We start from the raw sequence: 21,955 nt of genomic DNA on the forward strand, positions 1-21,955 counted from the left end.
TCGGACACTTAACCTCAGGTGTGCCAAAAGGACAAGTTTTAAAATTTTGTTTGTTGGTTGTTTTTTTTTTTTTTAAGTTTATGTATTTTGAGAGAGAGTGAGAGCTGGGGAGGGGCAGAGAGAGAGGGAGAAAGAGAATCCCAAGCAGGTTCCACACTGTCAGCACAGAGCCTGACTCAGGCCTCAAACTCACAAACTGCAAGATCATGACCTGAGCTTAAACCAAGAGTTGGACACTTACTCGACTGAGCCACCTGGACACACCTGTTCTGTTGTTTTAATAAGACTTGATATCTCAAAGTCTCTCAGGCCTGTATGGTTTGTCTCTGTTCTCAACTTCGGTCCAAGAACATTTGCCCCCATTTAGGTATCACAGTCTCTTTAAAATGGGTTTCCCAGACAAATCGCCAGTGTCTTGGTTTGAACTCTGTACTGCTTGCCATTGTGTTAAGATAAATGCTTGTTTCAGAGGAAAAGCAGATGTGCTGTCTGACATCAGAAATGCCACTCTGGGGCAGACCAAGTGTCCCTCAGCATGGGGACAAAATTGTGAAATTGCCTTCCACGATAGAGACCTCTGAGATCTGCTCCTTTGCCCCAAATGCCCTTACCTTTTCCAATAATAAATTGCTATGCTTTTATCATTTATTACTGAATCCAATTTGTTCTGTAGTTCTGCTTTAGTCTCTGATTTTTGTGTTCAGCCCACTTCCATCCCCTTGTTCCACAGAAGCCCGCCCACCTTCTTGACATTTTGAAGGCTTGCTACATCACACCAAGCCTTAAATAACGTTTCCAGTGCTTTTTTTTCTGTTTTGAAAGCTAGACATTTTGCCAGGTTCTCAGGGAAATGTTTTTCCACCAAGCTATGAAAGATGTAGGTATTATTATAAACAGGGTAACATCTATAAATAGAATTGAATGGTGAGGGGTTTTGTAATATTTTATATATTGCCATGACCATTACTTTAGTACTTTGTGCATTACAATAAACCTTAGGATATTTAAGATTCTGCTATAATTGGCCAGTGAGGAAGAAAAACACTTTCAGTAGAAAGAAATAGCAGCTAAGGAGGCAAAATGATTTAATGAAGGCGTCATGATTTGAGAAGATGAAACCTACACTGTGTGTCGGCCTATTGCTGCTCAGCTCAGATCCGGTCCTGCAAAGCCTATACTCCGCTCCGTCAGGCAGACTCGGGCCTTCTTGTTCTTGGATCCCCACTGATCTTTCTACCTAATTCATATTATGCTTACTCTACACTGATTGTATGGGAAACTTCTGGAGGATAGGAACAGTATCTGACACAGAATAGGCATCATTAATATTTCTTTATTGAGGGAATGAATGTAGTAAAACACAACTACCTGAGTTACTACATATCACTAAATGTCATAGTATTTAGATAGGGCTGGAAGGATGAATTAAACATACTGAGAAAACTTCTGTATATGTTTTGTGATCCCCACCTCCACCCCCACCCCATTCCCTGTCTGTTACAGATGCCTGAAGAACAGGCATTCAGTGTTCTGGTCAAGATCATGTTTGACTATGGTCTCAGGGAACTTTTCAAGCAAAACTTTGAAGATTTGCATTGCAAATTTTACCAGTTGGAGCGACTCATGCAGGTAAAAAGAGAAACCAGCTTGCATTCGCCACTAAGAGTACGGGACTGGGGAGAGCTGGATCCATGAATTGGTGCCAGGGAGCAGTGGTGGTTGCCTTAGCCATCCAACGTTAAGGACTGGTTTTATATTTTTCATTTCTCACTATGTGATGACAATGCCAAGATTAATAAGGTGTGAACCTGAATGGGTGTGAGCTGGTTTTTCAATCTCATAAACACCCAAAAGATCAGATGACTTTGTGGGGGACTTTAACATAGCAAACTAAATCAAGAAATATCCGCCAAGGCTCTGAAGCTGACTGGTTAGGAATAGCATAATAAAAGTGAAACAAACTTTCCCAAACATTTCATAACTTGGAAAGAAAAACTTTCATTCCAAATATTTGTCACCGTCTTGGGGATTCCTCTCGAGACTAGTTTGTGGACCAGAAAAGAGAGCCAAGTGCCTGCTTAATACTTGATGATAAGTGTTCTTTTGAGCACTTTGGAGGTTTGTAGGAAAACACAAATATGTGACTTTTTTGGCCTATTCCTGGCAGATTTATGAGTGGGAGTTGAACAGCTGCATATGTGCCCAAAACTAATTAGTTTGCTATTTCAGGAATACATCCCTGACCTGTACAACCACTTCCTGGATATAAGCCTTGAAGCACACATGTATGCCTCCCAGTGGTTTCTTACACTTTTCACTGCAAAATTCCCTCTCTACATGGTCTTCCATATCATCGACCTGCTTTTATGTGAGGTAGGTATCAGAGGCCAGAACACTTCAGCTTTTGTTTACAGTGCTCTCCCATGTCGGCTCCTTCAAAACAGAATTTGTTCTTAGTTATTTTATTTTAATGCTCAAAAATCCAGATTTAAGTAATGCTTCCTTGGGTTAAAGCGAGTGATCACGTTTTGTTAAAGGTGCTCTCGGCTTAAAAAAAAAAAGAAAAGAAAAACGAAAACCACTACTAGACATTTGTATTAGTATTAGGTTTGGCTGCATTTATTGAAGAAACTCAAAGTCACAGTGACTAAGGTAGAGGTTTAGTTCTCTTCATTCACATAAAAGAAACCAGAAGGTTGACAGTAACCTGTCAGGGGACAGGGAGGGTCAGGGGACAGAGGAGGGTGTGTCCCCCTTTAAAAGAGACTTCCTAGATGTTCCACCTGAATTTTCATTTCTCTCTTATTGGCAGGAACTTAGGTACCTGACCACATCTAGCTACAAAGGAGAGTTTTTAAAAACTGGGTAGGAATTTGCTAAAAATTGGAGGGTCTGTTACTAAAACAAAAAAGATATTAGAGTAAGTAATAGTCTTTGCCAAGCATGGTTTGGCAGGGTGATTAAGAAAAGAATAACTAATTTCCAAAATAATATATGTCTGTTTGTTTATTTTGAAAGAGAGAGCACGTGTGCAAGCTGGGGAGGGACAAAAAAAATCCCAAGCAGGCTCCATGCTGTCAGCAGAGCCTGCCGAGGGGCTTAATCTTAACAACCATGAGATCATAACCTGAGCCTAAATCAAGAGTCAGATGCTTAACCAACTGAGCCACCCAGGCACCCCAATAATATATGTTTATTACAGAAACTAGAAAACAAGCAAAAAGTTCTAAAAATACTTCTAATTCCACTCTCCAGAGAGTGACTCTTTTAACATTTTGGTGTCTATTCTTTCAGCTTTTTGTGTGCATTTATTGATTTACATGTGTTATTTCTATATAGAATAACTTTTTCATATGGAGTATTATGTAATAATGTACATTATGGTTCTGTAGGTATATATTTTAAAATATTATGCTATATATGCTATTTGGTAACCTCTTTTCATTTCATGTATTTGAACATTTATAGACACACATCTGCACCTTCCTTCTTTTTAATTATGCCATATTCAAGGCATACAAAAATCCCTTGAAGAATTTCTGCCTTCTACCCAGCTTGAAACACTGTAAGATACACTATTACCAAATATGCCATTATTCTTACCTGCTACCAAATATCTCATTCTTTGGGTATACCATAATTTATGTAACCAATTCCTAGTCTCAGTCAACCCTTTAAGATTTATAGTTTTTCAGTATTATAAACAACCATTTGTTTTAAGTAGTTACTAAGGGCCTCCTGGCATGCCAAGTAATTTAAATAAACTTTTCAGCTAATTAGCTTAGAAAACCCTTGGGAGAACATTAGTTACGGAAACTGAGGTCCAGAAACTTAAAGAATTTAGCAGGTCTTAGTGCCTCCTCTTATCTTTTCTTTGTTCCTGGCACTCCCAAAGTGGTAGCTGAGGGAGAGGCAGGTTGGAGGGAGCCCTGAGCAGATTATGTTCTGGGGTAGAGGGCTCACACACAGAATGACTGCTGTATTTGGAGCGGGGCAGCACACAATAAGGGAAAAGGCCACCTGCAGTTATTTGCTGAGAGATCACAATTTTATGACTCTTATGTTTTGGTTGGGAAGCATAGAATACTTTGGAAAAGTGTTCTTGTTGAATGTGAGAATAGGGCTAAAGATTTCTTCTCTTGGGGCGCCTGGATGGCTCAGTCGGTTGAGCGTCTCACTTGGGCTCAGGTCCTGATCTCATAGTTCGTGGGTTCAAGCCCCACATCGGGCTCTGTGCTGAGCGCTCAGAGCCTGGAACCTGCTTCGGATTCTGTGTCCTCCCTCTCCCCTGCTCACGCTCTGTCTCTCTCTTCTCTCAAAAGTGAATAAACATAAAAAAAAAAAAAAGTTCTTAGAAGATTGGGAGACTGGGTCTGTTTTAAGATGTTTTTTAGTAGCAGACCTGTAATTATTATTGTCCAAGATATTTTCAAGTTATTCCATTTCTTTACTTAAGTTTTTATACTTTATCTTAAACTGTGGGGCATTCTGGGGACAGACAGCTGAATAGTCCAGATATGAACACTGAAAATATTCTTTTTGTGTTTTCTCTTCCAGGGAATAAGTGTTATTTTTAATGTCGCCCTTGGATTATTAAAGGTACACATTTATTTGTAAATTGAGTTACATCCCCTGTCCAGCACTTGCAGGATCTTGGTCTCGATCTCATTCTAAGCAGCTGTGCTGTAGCCCTGACCCTGACAGCAGCTAATGGGCAAGTGGCTCGGGCAACAGCTAAGAAGTATCTTCTGGGGATTGTAAAGGTGCTCGTGTTATACAGTGCTTCTTGTGCATCTTCATAGCCAAGACCTCTTTCTGTCCATGGTTGTGTTTTCTTTCTTTCGTCAAGACTTCCAAGGACGACTTGCTGCTGACAGATTTTGAAGGTGCCTTGAAGTTCTTCAGGGTCCAGCTTCCGAAGAGATATCGCTCAGAAGAAAACGCGAAAAAGCTAATGGAATTAGCTTGCAGCATGAAGGTAAAATAACATTTGCATCAATTTAGACTGTTTTGTTCAGTTACTGTCTCACCATTCCTGATCAAACTATGAACATTTACAATACATTAGTAGTAGTAATAATAATAATGTTTTCTTTGTATTTGTTTCCAAATATTCTCTTACGTAGTCTATCCTGTGCATCAAATCTCATTGCCTCTCCCAACCTTTGAACTCTAGGAATGGAATTATTATCCTTATTTAGAAGATATAGTAAAACACAAAGAGTCCTGCTGCTAGGTGGTGGCAGGACTCTGGTTTCGTGATTTCTATGTTGTCCTTTAACTTTCAATATTTGTTGTTATGGTCAGTAATTCCCTGAAATGAAACTAATAATTAATGAAGGGAACTCACTCCTTTTCATCACTTTCAGTGGCATTTATGATTTGTATAGTTTTTAAAAAATTTTTATATATATTTTTTTCATTTTTGAGAGAAAGAGCCTGAGCTGGGGAGGGGCAGAGAGAGGGAGACACAGAATCTGAAGCTGGCTCCAGGCTCTGAGCTGTCAGCACAGAGCCTGATGTGGGGCTCGAACTCACAGACTGTGAGATCATGACCTGAGCCAAAGTTGGATGCTTAACTGACTGAGCCACCCAGGGACCCCTGATTTGTATAATTTTTTTTTTTTTAATTTTTTTTTTTTTAACATTTTATTTATTTTTGAAACAGAGAGAGACAGAGCATGAACGGGGGAGGGTCAGAGAGAGAGGGAGACACAGAATCGGAAGCAGGCTCCAGGCTCTGAGCCATCAGCCCAGAGCCCGACACGGGGCTCGAACTCACGGACCGCGAGATCGTGATCTGAGCCGAAGTCGGACGCTTAACCGACTGAGCCACCCAGGCGCCCCTATAATTTTTTTTTAAAAAAAGGCAGCATCTCTTTGTATTAATGTAATATGAGTAGGAGAAATTCCATTGTCTGCTGACCGGAGCATAGACTTGAAATCAGATCTGAATTTGAAGTTATTTTATCTGTTTAAGGCACAATTTCCTGATATATAGAATAACAGTAGACTTCCAGTTCTGGTTATATGTCAGACTAAGCTGACTCGAGCTACCATGCTTTAAACACTTGGAGGTAGCAAATAAAATATAACCCAGGAAATGTTTAAATACCTGGATGAACTTGAAAGAAAAAAAAAAAAAAGAAATCCCAAGTACCTGAATCACAGTAGCTCAAAGCTAGTGTGTGTGAAGTGCTAAAACAGGGGAATGTGGAACCTTGTTGATTTTAATGCTCAGGAACCTTGTTGATTTTGGGTGTTTGGGAGGCAGCTGAATCTGGAGTATTTGCATAAGTTAAGACCTTGGAATGGCTAACCTCTTTGTGAAAGGAGGAAATATAAAAACTACCTACCTATTATCCTGAGGAACAGTGGATATCCTAATATAAAATGAATTGAGGATTTGAAAAAGAAATAGAACCTCTAGATAATGAAATAACTATTAAAGTTATTATTCATCTTAAAGTGTTACATACTTCACAAGTACTACGGATAACATTTAATGGTATTTTCCCATGTGCCAGGGACTGTGGTTAAGTGCTTTCATATGTGAGGATTGTAACTACAATATGTATACAGTGCTTACGATGGTGCCTGGTAATTAGTAAGGGCTTAAGAATTGATGGCTCTTCCTATGGTTATTCTCCTCTGGCTTTTCAAGCAGTTATCAAATGAACACTTTTCAGTAACATTTTCATGGATGATGGGTTTGTGCACAGGGCACAGAACCAAGTGAGCTCTGAGTTCCTCTTTCCACCTCAGCCTGGTTCACACGAGAGGAAGCTGCCTATTATTTGCTGATGATTTCCTCCCCTCCAAAACCTCCTTTCTTCGTGTCCCATCTCAAGTTCTGGAACGTGGTTCCTCAGGCCAAAACCCCTGCTTATTCTGAGCGCCTCTTTCTCTCACCACATCTTGGTCCATCCCAGCCCCGCTGGCACAATACACCCTGAATCTGATCACTTTTCTCCCCTTCTTACTAACACCCTAGTATAACCATCACCTTCACTTCTTTTCTGGAATATTCCAGTAGACTCCATGTCTCCCTGTTTCCACAATTTTTTTTTCTTGGTTTCTTGGAATAAAACTCAAGAGGTTTTGCCCTGGTGCACAGGGCACTGCACTGTCTGACCTCTGGCCATCTCTCTGATTGCACCTCCTACTTTCCCCCCTCACATTTTCCACTTTACACAACCTGGCTTCCTTGCTGTTCTCAAACAGCAAGCATGCTAAGCATGTTCACTCCTCAGGCTTCTGCACTGGCTTGTCTCTCCACCCATCATGTTCTTCTCGATGTCCACATGGCGTCACCATCACCTCAGTGAGTCTTAAGCTCAAATATCATACCATCAGAGAGGCCTTCTCTAATTACAGTGTCTAAAGTAGCTGCTCCCTCAACCCTTTACACCCTGATCTCTTTATCCTGTCTTATTTTCCTCATATCATTCATTGTTACTTAACATTATTTTAGATCTTTATTTGATGCTCCCCTCCCCCCACCCCGAACTAAACCTTCAGCAGAGGGGACTTTATCTTATTTACTGCCTAATCCCCAGCATAAGAACAGGATTTGGCATAAAAAATTAGTTGAACGAGTGAACAAATGAATGTGCTGCTGAATTTATACCAAGTGGTGTTTTGAAAAGAAGAGTTAGAGAGTTAATATGGCTTTGGTCAAGGCTTAAAATAATGTCCAGCTGAAGGTTTTATCTTTTGGGTTTTCAGTACCTTGAAACACTTTAATAATATATGAATCCTTTATTTCCATAGGCCAGATTCGAGGTGTCTAATGTCTTTTTTCCTTTTTTTTCTTCTTCTTTTTTTTTTTGGCTTATGCTTTCAAGGAGTTAAGATAGACAGTGCTGCACAGCACACAAATTTTGTGCCTAGATACATAATTCCTTCTGGTCCTGGAGAACTCTGCATGGTGGGGGTACACTTTGGATAATGCCCCCTACTTGCCCATAGTCTCCGGTGAGAAAGATCGTAATCTTTCTTGAAATTGACCCACAGTGTGGAAAAGCCTACATATTGACCAGGACACGAGAATGAAATTTTTCTGCTAAAAGGTGGGATACAGTGTAGTTAGCAATGATTAGTTGTACTCTAGTAGGTTAATACTTAATGCCAAAATTATTAAGGGAAATATAGGCAACAGTTGAGCCAATTATTGGCAAAGGACCTCAGTCACTGTGATAATTTGCCAGCTCAAAAATAAGGAAAATCACTGTAAGCTCAGTCATGAGCGCTGCGTTAACGTGGACTGCACGAGGTGGGAGTGCCTCCGTCAGCAAGAAAGTGCATCTGATCATCTGTGGCTTTGACGTCCCCTCTCTAGACATGGAAGAGGGGATCCCTGCTTTGTGAATGGCTTGGAAACTAGCTTTTTAACTCTTTGGTCTAGAATTTAGAAAGGGAGCATTGACTTTGTAACTTACTGAAATCCCATTACATTATTTTTTAATTGCTTAAAAACCGTGGCTTCTGATTAAGGTGGGAATTAGGAATGCTTTGCCTCACATGCCAGTTGAGAAAACAGTTACCTACTTTTGTTGTTGTTGTGTTTTAACAGTTTTGATGTTGTAATTTCTGGTATTTGTATAGTTTTTATAGGTATCTCATTTCTCCCTCACAGTTCCCTGTGAGGTATGCAGGCCAAGTCGGTTTCCAAGTGGAAACTGAGGCTTATAGAAGTCTTGGCCAACTGGTACTATCTGGGCAGTGACAAGAGCCCTAGTGGAACTCAGGCCTTCTGACTCCACATTCCCAAAGCTTCCCACTCCATTGCATTGCCTCTTCTCATTGCAGAATTGCAGCAGGAATTAAGTTTGGTGTGGCAATATCTGAAATGGCCACCAGATGGGTGTGTTGCTCAAAAAGGTCTGTATTCCTCTCTGCCTGTGTGTCTTCCTTTTTTCTATACATCTTTCTCTTTGTCTGTCTTTACTTACCTCTTTCTCCTTTTCTCTCTTTTCAGTCCTTTTACTTCTCCCCTCCTCTCTCTTTCCCCTGAGTTTATTATGGAACTGATATAATTTATTTTTTTTTAAGTTTTAGATCTCTGCTCTTAGTCTAAAATTTAATAGCATACATCAGAACTCATTATTTGTCCATTGAGTTGCTCCCCTTTTATGGGTCATTGTCTTGAGATAGATTGTTCCTACTTTTTTTTTTTAAGTTTATTTACTTGAGAGCGCGCATGCATGCACGTGAGCAGAGGGGAGGGACAAAGAGAGAGGGGGAGAGAATCCCAAGCAGGCTCCATGCTGTCAAAGCAGAGCCCAACCTGGGGCTCAATCTCAGGAACCGTGAGATCCTGACATAAGCCGAAATCAAGAGATCCTGACTTAACCGACTGAGCCACCGAGGTGCCCCTGTTTCCACTTCTGATAAAAGATCTAAAAGGACTTTGATTTACTAAAAAAAAAAAAAAAAAAAAAAAAAAAAAAAAAAAAGATTTTTAAGTAATCTTCTGCATCCAGTGTGGTACTTAAAACCACAACCCCCAGATCGAGTCACGTGCTATACCAAGTGAGCCAGCTGGGTGCCCCAGGATTTTCACTTTAAATAGATTGTTCCAGGAGATCATGAATGGTCCTAGGAGCTCCACAACACTTTCATACTCATAACTGTACTATGCATTGTGTTTAGAGGGAGAAAATTGGAAAAAAAATGAATTTGTAGGCCTTGCATTTTTTTAATTCAAGAAGTATGTGAGAGCAACTGTTTTTTTGTTTGTTTCTTTTTTATGTCTACACAGAGATGTTTGAGAATAAGTCAGATACGTAAGGCTAGTTTGGAAGAAGTAGGAGCCATAAAAGAGATAGCTGGTGAGTTTCTTAGATTAAACCTGAATGAAGATTTGACCCTTTCACTGTAGAATCCTGCCTAAGGTGAGATGGAATTCTGAGCCATTGATTGCTTCGTGGGGATTTGTTATTTCAGACTTAAAGTGAATGTACAAGACTTCAAACTACCTGTAGAAAAAGACACTACAGAAACCAAATAGCAGTATCTTGAAATTAATGTAATCCTAACCATTTGCTCTTTGGAGAAACAGAAAACTCTTTGGCATTTGGGTGTATTTGTTCTTGGGGATATTTTTATTTAAGACCTAATAGCAGAATTAGTTTGAAATTCATTCTCTGCTCAGATCATTTGTGTAGTTAGTGTGTGTTAGGATCTTAGGCCCTATGATTGCAGCGGCTTCATCAGTCTTGTCTCTTACTCTATTCACAGAATTTTGCATAGTGTCTACATAGTGACTTCATCCTTACAGTGATCATATGAGGTCATTTTACAGGCATGTATACTGAAGCTTAGAGAACTGAAGAAAACTCCCAAAGGGTATAAAGTTAGTAAGTGATAGAGGTGGGGTCAGATCCCAGGAATTTCAGACTCTAAAGTCAATGCTTACCATCATTGTGCTGTGGTGTAAATGAGGGGGTGAATGAATGGGACGAGAGCCACTTGTATTGGTCCATTTTTGCTGATGTTTGTCATGTAATGGTGGGTAAGCTGAGTCTCTGTCAGTTTGGCAAAGTTGTAGCTAAGTATAGCCAAGTTCAGTTTTCCTTATGACTAGACCAGGCTATAGTTTTACTTCTGTGTTTGTTTCCTACCTTTTATATTAGATTTCATGAGGAAACTTATGAGCGCTCTTTCTCTGCAGTGAACTATAAATTTTGCTGGTTATCACAAGGGTAGCACTGCCCGCTACCTTCTTATTTTATTTTAATAAGCTGGTCTTCCTTGGTTGTTTTCTTTGTTTGGGTTTTCTGCTACTAATTTGTTTCTTACATTTTAGAAAAATACTCTGATGGTGGAACCAGAATGCCTAATTCTATTTAGTGATCTTTGAGGGAGTTTGAGCCTGAACTCTTTGAACAAATTAAATAAGAAGGCTCAGAAATTAAATAGAATGTTGATTTGTTTCAAGTGGTTATAAGTGCGGGCTTGGGAGTCCCGCAGACCTTGGCTCTCATCCTGGCTCTGCCTCTGCTGTGTGACCCAAGGTAGTTTAACGTGACAGGGTTGTAGAGAGGGAAATCAGATGATGCCTTTAAAGTAACTGCTGCTCTCCTGATGACTATCGTCATCACCACCACCACCACCACCACCACCCCCACCACCCCCACCATCATCATCATCATCATCATCATCACCACCAGTGCTCATTTGGCCTGCCCGATTTTGACCTCCTCTGCCCAGGCGTCTGCTTTCCTTAAGCCAGTTCACGTCAACACGCATTTATAGATTTTCTTATGTGCTCAGTGTTGAACATGCTACAGAGATGGATGAGAAACAAGAGTCACTCCAGATTTGTGTTCCTGTGCTGCTGTTGCCACCTAATAGGCTGGGCCCTTGGCTCTAGATGAGTCACTTTCCCTAACTAGGTCCTGATTCCTTATCAGTGAAATGAGGTGATAATTCCTACTATACCTATCTCAGACAGTTGTTTTGGGAATTAAATAAAATAGTAGCTGTAGAGGTATCTTGTTATCATGAAAGTCCTGTGTAAATCTCAGGTTTTTAAATCATTAACTAAATAAAGCAAAGACCCTGCCCCAAGCATTCTAAAAAAGGAAGATGGACTTGTATCAGATTTCTTTGTTTAGCATTGAGGACTTTGGGGTCAAGATCTCCTCAATATACCAGACCTCTTCATACCCACCCACTCCCTCACACAACATACTTCACCCCTGCCATGTAGACCTACTAATATTCAACCCATCTCTCCTGCACTTGTGACTCCAGCCCAGTGGGGATTCTGACCTTTGCAGCAGTTTCTTAAGCCAAACTTGGAAATCAGCTCCTGTTTCTTATCCACAGCCTATTTCCTGTTCTTATGTGTTAAATGGATGTTGTTTAAATGGCTTGTTGCTTGCAACACATGTTCAGAGGGTAACTCTGTCTCTGATTCAAGATAAGAATGTAGATTTTTTTTAAGTTTATTTATTTTCGAGAGAGAGAGAGGGAATATGAACAGGGGAGGGGCAGAGCAGGAGTTCCAAGCAGGCTCCAAGCTCTCAGCACAGAGCCTGACACGGGACTCGATCTCACGAATAATGAGATCATGACCTGAGCTGGAAGAGTTGGGACACTTAAAGGAGCCACCCAGGTGCCCCATTAATGTAGATACTAATAATAACATGTAATGGCTGCCCTTTTTATTAAGAAGACCTCATGTGTTGGGCACTCTCCTGAACTCTTGATATGCTTAATATCATGCAATCTGGTTAACAGTAGTCCCGTAAGGACTACTGGAATTTTCTCAGATGAGGAGCCTGAGGCTGAGATAAGGCAACTCACCCTCCTTGACAGAGTAAGCCAGTGGCATAGCCATGGCTCAAGTCTGGGTCTGTCCACCTACAAAGCCCAAGTTCTCAGTGGCAAACTGTCCCACCTCCCTCCCACCCATGTTCACGGCCACTCTCCACTTTCTCCACTTTCTCTACCAGATCAGGTACCAGCTCTCCTGGGACAGATAGCACATGTTTTAAGAGAGAGCATCGTCCATTTCCTGTGATAGATAAATGACAAGTGACCCAGGAAGAGGTGTTTGGGATTAAATACATACTTCTATCAGGTTATCAAACTGGCATGATCTAAGTCTCCACCTTCTGTCTGACTCAGTGTTTCTTAACCTGGGACTGTGGTGGCTCAGGGAGCACAGGGATCTTCTGAAATGGTATGCAGAATGCTTTATTGCTGGTGTAGGGTGAGGGCAGAATTGGCTTCTGTGTTTTTTTATGGGATCCATGGCTTTCAGGAGACTTTTGAAGTAGTACTGTCTCTAACAGTGTTAAGAAACAATGTACAACTTGCAGCGGGATATAAAATTGGTTTTATCTAAATTATAAATGTAGTCTTATCACAGGAAATTATTAGTTTCCCCCCACCCCGAAAGTACATTTTAAACAGAAAAAATTTCAAAATTAAGCGTCTTTAAGGGCAAAAAATACCTGTGTGTGATGCTGTGGTTTCCATAGCCTTCTGATAGGAGTCCACTAATAGTAGGTATGATTCGGAGCTCTGGGGCTGATTCCATAGCTTCCCTGCTTCCTCAATTCAATTAGATGTTATTGGTATAAGTAAGAGACAGATAAAATGAACCTTAGACTTTAAGAGTGAGGACTGTGTCTCTATTGATTATTTTCATGCTTGCTGTGTACCAAGGCATTAGGAATTTTACAGTACTTGGGAGTCCCTGCCCTTGTGGAGCATGCATATTGTGTCCTATATACATCTTTGTATCACTAATGCCTCACAAGGAACACCGCACATGGCAGTGCTCAATTGTTCGATAAATAAATGTCCTGCTGCATCCTTATTAGGTTAAAAGGAAAGCCATTGGTTTTGATTTGTTCAGCATCTGACTACTGAGTCCCACTTATGTTCCAGGCATTGAGCTAGGTACCAGAGATACAGGGTAAGCAAAACAGATGTGGCTTGTTTCCCATTGGGAAGACAGACAATCAAGTAAGCACATAAATAAATAATTGTGAACTTGGACAGGTACCATGGAGGAATTGACTGGATGTTATGAGAATATATAATAACAAAGACCTGGCCTGATAGGGGAAGAAGGTGCCAGGGAAGGGCACTCAAGAAGTGACGTTAGAGCTCTGGTCTGAAAGGTGGATAGGAGTGAACCAGATGTGGGGCCGTCCAGGCAGGGGGACCAGACCTGCACCGTGTGCTCACTTCAGTTGCTATTTTCATTCAGAAGAAAGGTTGATGCAAAAAAGAGGAGGTCCTTTCTCATTAACTTAGCAGGCATTTCTGGGCATTCTCTTTGTGCCTGGACAAGGGACAGTGATGAGTGAGACAGTTCTGACCTGGAGAAGGCACTGATAATGGGACAGACAGGCTAAGAGGTGGTGATCTCTTGTTGGTGCAGCCTAAATAAGGAGGCTGGAATTGCTGATTTTGCTGCTGGTACCTGTTGGTTCCCCATTCAGGTATCAGGCATCTGCCTTTTCATGGGGTCCATTCCTCAGACATAGCCTGAACTGGTTGGCTCTGGTATACAGCTGCCCATGCTCCAAAAGTCAGGATCGGCTGTGAACCCTTTAGAAGCAGTGTTGGTTTTATTTATCTTTTGTTTGTGGTGGGGGTGGGGGGTGAGGGGCAACGTGGTGAAGTGGGGGATGGAGACCAAGAACAAGCGAGGAGGAGAAATCTGGGAGCAAAGCAGAACTGATGAAGTCAGAACTCTGGACCAGCGAGGAAGATGGTGGAGCTCTGTTTGTGTCCAGTCCTGAGGGGTGATCCCTGAGGACTGACTGAGAAGCATAGGTGGGGACCGTCATCTAGAGAAACAAGCGAGAGCTCTATGTTAGAGAAGCCCAGAATAATTATGAGAATTATTTTTCAGCAGCATTTATTTTGTTTATTTAATTATAAAAATAAATCATGCTCAAGGCAGAAAACTTGCAAAATGTGGGAAGTACATAAAGAAATGCCTGGATCCTGTCATGAAAATGTCAGAACCAAATGAGATAGCATGTGTTAAAGGTTTTAACATCTATCAGGAACTCTGTGTACGGTAACTGCTGTTACAGTGCTGAGGCAGAATTAACCCTTCCGCTCTGAGAATGAGACCTTTATCATAAGGGGTAAGGAAATGTAGAAGAAACGGTTTTGTAATTAGCCTTTTATAATGTATGTTTATGGGGGAAACATGTTAGCCCTTCCTTACCCCAGAATGAGAATGAAAAGTTGAAGAATCCTGAAGATTTGTGAGAATGTTTTATAGGATTTATGTCAGATTTTTTTTTTTTTTTAATCACTAGGTGGAGCTTTATATCCACTGTCCTCCCTGTCATTTAGCCAGACTGACAGCGAAGAACACAGGGAGGAAGTGTTTGCTGCCCACAAGCCTCATTTCTTTTCTCTTCCTCTACTATTGATCTGTTAAGATTGTCTATGAATTTACTGATCACACAGATGTTTTATTGAGGTGCTTTCTTTGTGAATCACTTATGTACACAAAACATTTACCCCAGCATTGGCCTTAAACCGCAGAAGATCTGTCACTCTCCAGCTTGTGGTCTCACCCCAAGTGTTTAATGGGCATCTTTCTATAGACTGCAGCCAGGGCATTGTGTTATGTTCCTGGCTGCCTTCCTGTAGTAAGAGCCAGACTCCAGGAATAAGCTCTGATTGAGGCAGACCTGTAAACATCCGACGAGGGCAGTATCCATAGAGTCCATGGGAGGAAACACCAGGGCAGCTCAAGTAAGATGGAAAGGAAATCATGGAACAGGATTTGGAGATGCTGCACACTGGGGCTGCCCCACCCCCTTTCTAGGTCTCCATTTCTTTGTCTAGAAAATAAGGAAGTTAGAGGAGCCTACCTCTGAGATCCCTAATTCCTGGAACTGGGGGCTAAAAGTCCCAATTTGTGAGCCAGCAGCACTGTGCTGATTATTGAAGCTTCAGGAAGGAATGAGCATTTGCTTTATAATCAGTGCTTAAATTGCACGTATTTATTTTAGCACTTCTCTATGTCTTGTATTTCATAGTCTTTCAAAGTGTAATTTAAAAAATACCAAAGGGTTAGTGGTTTAGAGGAAGGAGTCAAACAGAAGTGTAAGAGTTGCATCTTGAAAGGATGCCCTTGGTTACGTTCGGGTTGAAGAAAAAAAAAAAAGGACCGGCCTATAAGAGGGTAGGGGAGCTGTTTAGGTAGACCGAGAGCCAAGAGAATAAAGAGAAAAAAGATTGCCTGGAGGGAAGAAGAGTCCGTTGGTGATGTTAAAGAGTGAAAGGCTGGAACTTTGTAGTCGAATTGGGGAGAATTATGACCCACTGGATGGAGTGATAAAGAAACCACTAGTGACCTTCAAGAGAGTATTTTCTATAGAGTAGTCAGAACAAAAGCTTGATTTAGAGAGACTAAAGAGAGGCCATGAAGCAATGGAAGTGAAATGTATACATACACCTGTGGTTTGCAGTGGCTGGTAAGAAGTGTGAGAGAAAGAGGACAGTAGTTTGATGGGGTAAAAGAGCAGCTAAGCAGAGTAGTCGGCAGAATGGTGTTTTTAAGGGCAGAGGGAATTGTGTCTACTTGAAAGCAGCTCAGGAGCTAGTAGAGAGGAAAAGTGATAGATGGGAGGATGGTAAGGTGAGTTCAGCTTGGACTTTGCATGGAGTTTAGCTGACTGGGCTCAAATCCCCTACCTGTCAGTCCCTAACTGAGTGACCTTGGTCAAGTTATGTAATCTCCTTATACGTCCATTAACTTGCCTATAAAATGAGGATGATAATACCATATCTTGTAGAAGTGTCCTGAGGTCACAGATTGAAAGCACCTTTCGGTAGTGCTGGTATGTGTGAAATAAAATGGTGGAGGAAGAAAGTGGCAATTAGGAACAACAGGACCCAGAACTCAGGTAGGAAGGGTCATCACAGGGTATTCATTCTAATACTGTTAGTAAAAATCTTAGGAAGCCATTATCCCGAGCAGAACCCTAGACCCTAGTGATGAAGAAATCTGTGTCCTGAGCTTACGCTCCGCTGCGATGATTCCCCTCCGCAAATAGGAAACACCACTCCCGGAGTGACTGGAGATGCTCAGGTCAGCAGAGGTCTTGGTCTTCAGTGCAGGCCCTGAGACACTCACCACTTCTGATACTTTTTAATTTGTGCTGTGGTTTATCCTACAGATTAGTCAGAAGAAGTTGAAAAAATATGAAAAAGAATATCACACCATGAGGGAACAGCAGGCCCAACAAGAAGACCCGATCGAGCGATTTGAGGTTGGTTTGCTTATGGCCCGGGCGATGTGAAGACCTTTCAGGCTTCCCTTGCATATGATTGTGCCTGTAACTAGCTTTGTTGAGTTCTTTTTAAAATTCAGTTCCACTGCTTCTGGGTTCAAGTTTCAGTTTGAATTTGCAAATTGGAAAGTAAGATCTGTTGTGCTTTAAGCCAGCTGCCTGGGTTGTCACAGTTCAGTGGACTTCTGTCACAGTTAATCTGAAGTAACTGCTTGACAGAGTCACTGGAACCAGTTAGGTATTTCTCACCAGAGACAGAAAAGAAGAAAGTGCTGGTTGCCAGCACGTTAGGACCAGCCACTCCTCCCATGATTTCCATAGGACTCAGAAATGAGTTTTGAGGGTTAGGCCTGAGAAATTGTCATTTTCATCACATTTCTACATGTTGTATGACTGGTTTCTTTCTACATTTCAGCGAGAGAACCGGCGTCTACAAGAAGCTAACATGAGGTTGGAACAGGAAAATGATGACTTAGCCCACGAGCTGGTAACCAGCAAGATTGCACTGCGCAAGGACCTGGATAACGTGAGTCTTACTTGGCAGAAGGGATGGATTCTGTTGAAACTCTTGGCTTCTCCCCTCGTCGAGTGCAGTCCTTGAATGGTAGTATTTATTGTCCTAACACATCACCTACAAAGTGTCCTTCCTGTGATACCACTTGCTCTTATCACTACTGCTTCCCTCCTTCCCTTCGGGGGTTTTCAGTTAAGCCCTCCTTCCCACGTTCTTGTCAAACAGGCAGCCCTCAAACTCCTTTCCCATCATTGTTTGATAAGAGGCCTTGTGACTAATTTGTATGCCCTCACAATTGGCAGGAGCATTTAATCATTATAATTTACTTACCTTCCCTGAGAAGAGATTCTGTTATCCTGCATGTTAGGTGCCTGTTGAAGAAGCATTGCTGATGGTTATAAGGCTCAGTGCCTCAGCAGCTTGCCATTTCACCAGTAATTTCAGTTGGCAGATGTTCTTTCTTTGCTTTTCCTAATCGTAAAGATCACGGTGATGGCTTTCCTGGCAGGGTATTTGTCCATTTTCTATACTATAAGCCTCCCCTTGAACAAGTATAGTCTTTCATATGTCGTTTAGGTCAGAAGTTGGCAAACTTTTTCTGTGAAGGGATGGATAGTAAACAGTCTAGGCTTTGTGGGCCATATGGTCTGTGTTGCAACGTCGAACTCTGCCACTGGCACAGAAGTAGCCGTAGACAGTAAGTAAAGGAATGAGCGTGGCTGTGTTCCAATAAAACTTTATTTACAAGAATAGGTGGCAGGCTGGATTTGGCACATGAACTGTAGTTTGCCAACATCTGACTCAGATTTCCTTGTCAGGCTCCTAAGATTACTGTTCTGCTCATTGGTTTCCTGAGGTTCTAGAGAAGGCTCAGGCTGTTGAGGGTTCCCAGGGGACTTACATGATATGTTGAACCCCATAAGATCTATGAACTTCACGGGGTCCTTGACATCCACCAAATATGTATGAAAATGCTGTGTTCTGTTTTTCTTTGAAAGTCCATGCTTTCATTAGTTTCTCAAAGTGGTTCACAAGTGAGATGAGAGAGTGAGACGGCAGTACATACTGGTTTTTATTCTCTTTAGAAATAGAATAATGGAGTAAAAATTTTTGGACAGACCTGTATTCTAGTAGCAATTACACTGCTTCCAAGTAGAGTAAAATGTGCAGAGGTAGAACAGTAGCGTGACAGTGAGAATGCCATGACTCGGTGTGTGTGAACAGCGCCACCAAAGTATTCGCCACAGGCAGTGTCAGTGCCTCTGCTTGGCAGCTGCACAAAGCTGCATGTAACTGGGAAGTCTCCTTTTTCCAGTTTTTGCAGGGAGGCGGTTTCAAGGTCATTAGCCCTCAGTAACCGGAACCTAGAGCTCTTACTGTCTTTTGGTTTACCACAGTCTGGCCATCAGGTTCGAGTCCCCTCCCTATGGTGCAGATTCCCGGCATGCCCTCTGTTCTTCGCAGGAACACAATAGAATCATCCCCTCCCTGTTCAGGCCTTTCTGCCAAGTGCATGGAGGGAGCTGGGTTACACTGAGCAGGAACTGCTGAAGCAGGGCCACAGCGCACACCTGCGGCGGCTCCACAGAAGCTGGAGATCATGCCGAAAGGAGGTGAAAAAGACCAAAGAAGACGGGTCCTGGGTAGGAGCTCTGTGTTCCACAAAGGAATGATATGAAGAGGCAACTTAAGCTAGGATCCAGGTGGATGTTTGCTTGGAGCTGTTGCATTCTCATTGGACAGGCCCAGTAATCACACTGGTGTGCCCCTGTTTAAGGTGGATCACAGACTTCTTATGTTCTTGAAGCTTGCCCCTAAAAAGGTAAAGGTATAAACCTTTTTTCAAGTTGTATTATCCTGACATAGTAAAGAACTAGGTCCTTTAACATTCCTGATACCAAAGTGAGAAATAGTTAAAAATGATGTGAGTTCCCATTTCCTGATCACGTATGATAGGCACTGTGATAAGCACTTTGCTAACCTCTGGTATCTCATAACCTTGTCTCAGCCTTCTGAGGAGGGTTCATGAGCCCCATTTATGGATGAGGACTTTTTTTTAACAATCAGGAAACTTGAGACTCAGAGAGATGGAAGCGCCCCAGAGGAAGCGGAGCCAGGAACCCAACCCGGGCCCATCTAATTGGAATGCCCCAGTCTTTTCTACAATGCCACAGTCTCCAAAATAAATACGGAAAAGAGAGGCACCTGAGGGGCTCAGTTGGTTGAGTGGCTCAGTTGGTTAAGCATCTGACTCTTGATCTCGGCTCAGGTCTTGGTCTCACCGTTTGTGGGATTGAGCTCCGTGTCAGGCTCTGTGCTGACAGCGCAGAGCCTGCTTGGGATTCATTCTCTCTCTCTCTTACTCCCTCTCTCTCTCTCCCTCTCCCTCTCTCCCCCTCTCCGTCCCTCCCCCCTTGGAATAAACTTTAAAAAATAGGTACATAAATAAGGAGCGAGAAGGTACGATTTGATGTCATTAACTACATCAAAACCATAGATAGTGATACATAACAGCAAACCTTTTTTGAGCACTTAATTACTTCTAGGCGTTGCCCTAAGTGCTTTTTACTTACTGTCTTCTCGGATCCTCAAAACAACCCATGTCATGTCAGGGATAAAGTGTGATCCCCATTTATTTATTTATTTATTTTTAATATGAAATTTGTTGTCAAATTGGTTTCCATACAACATCTCAAAAAGTGCTCATCTCAAAAAGTGCCCAAGGGATACAGCAGGAGCGCTGATCCCCATTTTACTGGTGAAGACCTGAGGCAAAAGAGGTAAACTGTCGGACATGGATCCCACTGTCAGTCAGTGCCAGAGCCCTCAGATTGGAACCCAGATGGCCTGACGTCAGAGCTCACATTCCTAAGTTGGCTCAGAGGAGCAGGGCCCTGAACATCAAACTGAGGTCCCATCCTGTAGTGTCAGCCATCTCCACTAAGACAGACCTTCCCACAAGTCTGTCTTCTCGTTTCTTTTGAATCGTCACTGAAAACCAACTGAGGTTCTGAAGGGAGGGCTGTGGTGTTCTCTCACCCCTTTTTTTGGTTTTGGCCTTCAGGTACTCAGTAAGGTTTTTGAAAGAACTTCATTGTCTTCAGCTTTTCCCTTCTTGCATCCCAGAGTAAAATTATGGTATGTGACTTACCGGGTTTCCAGAACACTTTTCCAGTTGATGTTTTATGTCACTTTTATTGTTCCTCATCTGTCACTTTTGTTAATATGGAAATTACTAGTTAGCTACTGGGTCCCTAGGTGACCCCAGCCATGCTTTCTCCTCTGTGGCCCGGGAGTAATACCCAGATCTAACATTGTGCAAGGCACCTGGCACAAGGCCAACAGTGAGTCCCCTCTGGCACACTTGCTGTCTGCACTGAGCGCAGCGTCAGAGTGAGAGGGAAACTTTCGGGAGCCCTCCTGCTGAGATTTGGATTCTGGCTGCACTAAGCATTATATCTGTGACCTTGAGCAGCTTGTGAACCTTTCCCGAATGAATTATTTGGGCCTGTCAAGAATCAGTTGTGTGTATGGGTCTCCTCAGTTCCATACCTGCTCCATTAATCTATGTGCGTGTCCTTATGCTAACCCCACGGTCGTCATTGCTATAGCTTCACCATCAGAAGATCAGGTCTTGGGAATCCTCTTTGTTGTTCTTAAAAAACAGTTTGGTTCTTCTATCATCTGCATTTCTATATAACTAATAGACTCAATTTGTCAGCTTCTAGAAATAACAGCCTTCTGGGATTTTGAGTAGGGTTGCACTGAATGTATAAATCAGCTTGGGGAGAATTATCATCTAAATAGTATTTGAACCTTCCAATCCATGAATAGGTTATAATTTTCATTTATTTGGGTCTTTTTCAATTTCAGCATTGTTTTTAGTTGTCAGTTAACAAGGCTTGCACATTTTTAAATTTATTGTAAAGGATATTGTTTTCTTAAATGCATTTTCCAATAATTTCTTGCTAATCTCTAGAAACAAAACTGATTAGGGGCACCTGGGTGGCTCAGTTGGTGAGTGTCCAACTTCGGCTCAGGTCGCGATCTCATGATTCGTGAGTTCAAGCCCCGCATCGGGCTCACTGCTGTCGGCCCATTAGTGCAGAGCCCGCTTCAGATCCTCTGCCCCCTCTCTGCCCCTCCCCTGCTCGTGCTCTCCCAAAACTAAATAAATATTTAAAATTTAAAAATAGAAATAAAACTGATTACATGACCTTCTATCCTGTGACCTTGCTGAATTCGCTTAGGATTCTAATAGCTATTTTTGTTTGTTATTTAGGGTTTTCCACATACACAATCATTTCATCTCGGAATAAAGACAGTTTATTTCCTTTTGAGTCTTTAGGCCTTTTTCTTGCCTTCCTGCACCGACCAGGATCTTCAGAACAGTGTTGAACGGGAGAGGCCCCCTCCCAATGAGGCTCCCTTGTTGCCGTGTCCCAGGTGTCACCTGTAGATTTTCCAGAGATTGGGTTGAGGAAGTTCTCCTTTCTTCCTATTTGCTGAGTTTTTGTCATGAATGGGTGTCGAGTTTTGTTATTCTTCCTGCATTTGTTAAGATGATTATTTACTATTTCTCATAATTCTGTTAATATGGTGACATAATTTGATTTTTTAATGTAAACCAGCCTTGCATTCCGAGGAAATT

General features: G+C 41.9%; 1 protein-coding gene across 7 annotated transcripts in view; it reads left to right on the forward strand.

Moving 5' to 3' along the window:
* RABGAP1 (RAB GTPase activating protein 1) overlaps positions 1–21,955 on the forward strand; it is a 177,957-nt gene that overhangs the window by 144,617 nt on the left and 11,385 nt on the right. For 6 of the 7 annotated variants that reach the window (XR_008424338.1, XM_053908265.1, XM_019421198.2 and 3 more), the window contains 6 exons: positions 1,504–1,629; positions 2,230–2,373; positions 4,558–4,599; positions 4,850–4,978; positions 16,677–16,769; positions 17,206–17,316. Coding sequence is in view for 6 of the 7 variants with exons in the window: in XM_053908265.1 (XP_053764240.1) it covers positions 1,504–1,629; positions 2,230–2,373; positions 4,558–4,599; positions 4,850–4,978; positions 16,677–16,769; positions 17,206–17,316 (645 nt within the window). In the remaining variant the exon portion in view is untranslated. Of the gene's footprint in view, positions 1–1,503; positions 1,630–2,229; positions 2,374–4,557; positions 4,600–4,849; positions 4,979–8,829; positions 8,884–16,676; positions 16,770–17,205; positions 17,317–21,955 lie in introns of those variants that run through there. The other variant, XM_053908268.1, reaches the window with a different exon arrangement.

Source organism: Panthera pardus, unplaced genomic scaffold, assembly GCF_024362965.1.
Source record: "Panthera pardus isolate Hobbes unplaced genomic scaffold, ASM2436296v1 HiC_scaffold_20, whole genome shotgun sequence".
Classification (NCBI taxonomy): domain Eukaryota; kingdom Metazoa; phylum Chordata; class Mammalia; order Carnivora; family Felidae; genus Panthera; species Panthera pardus.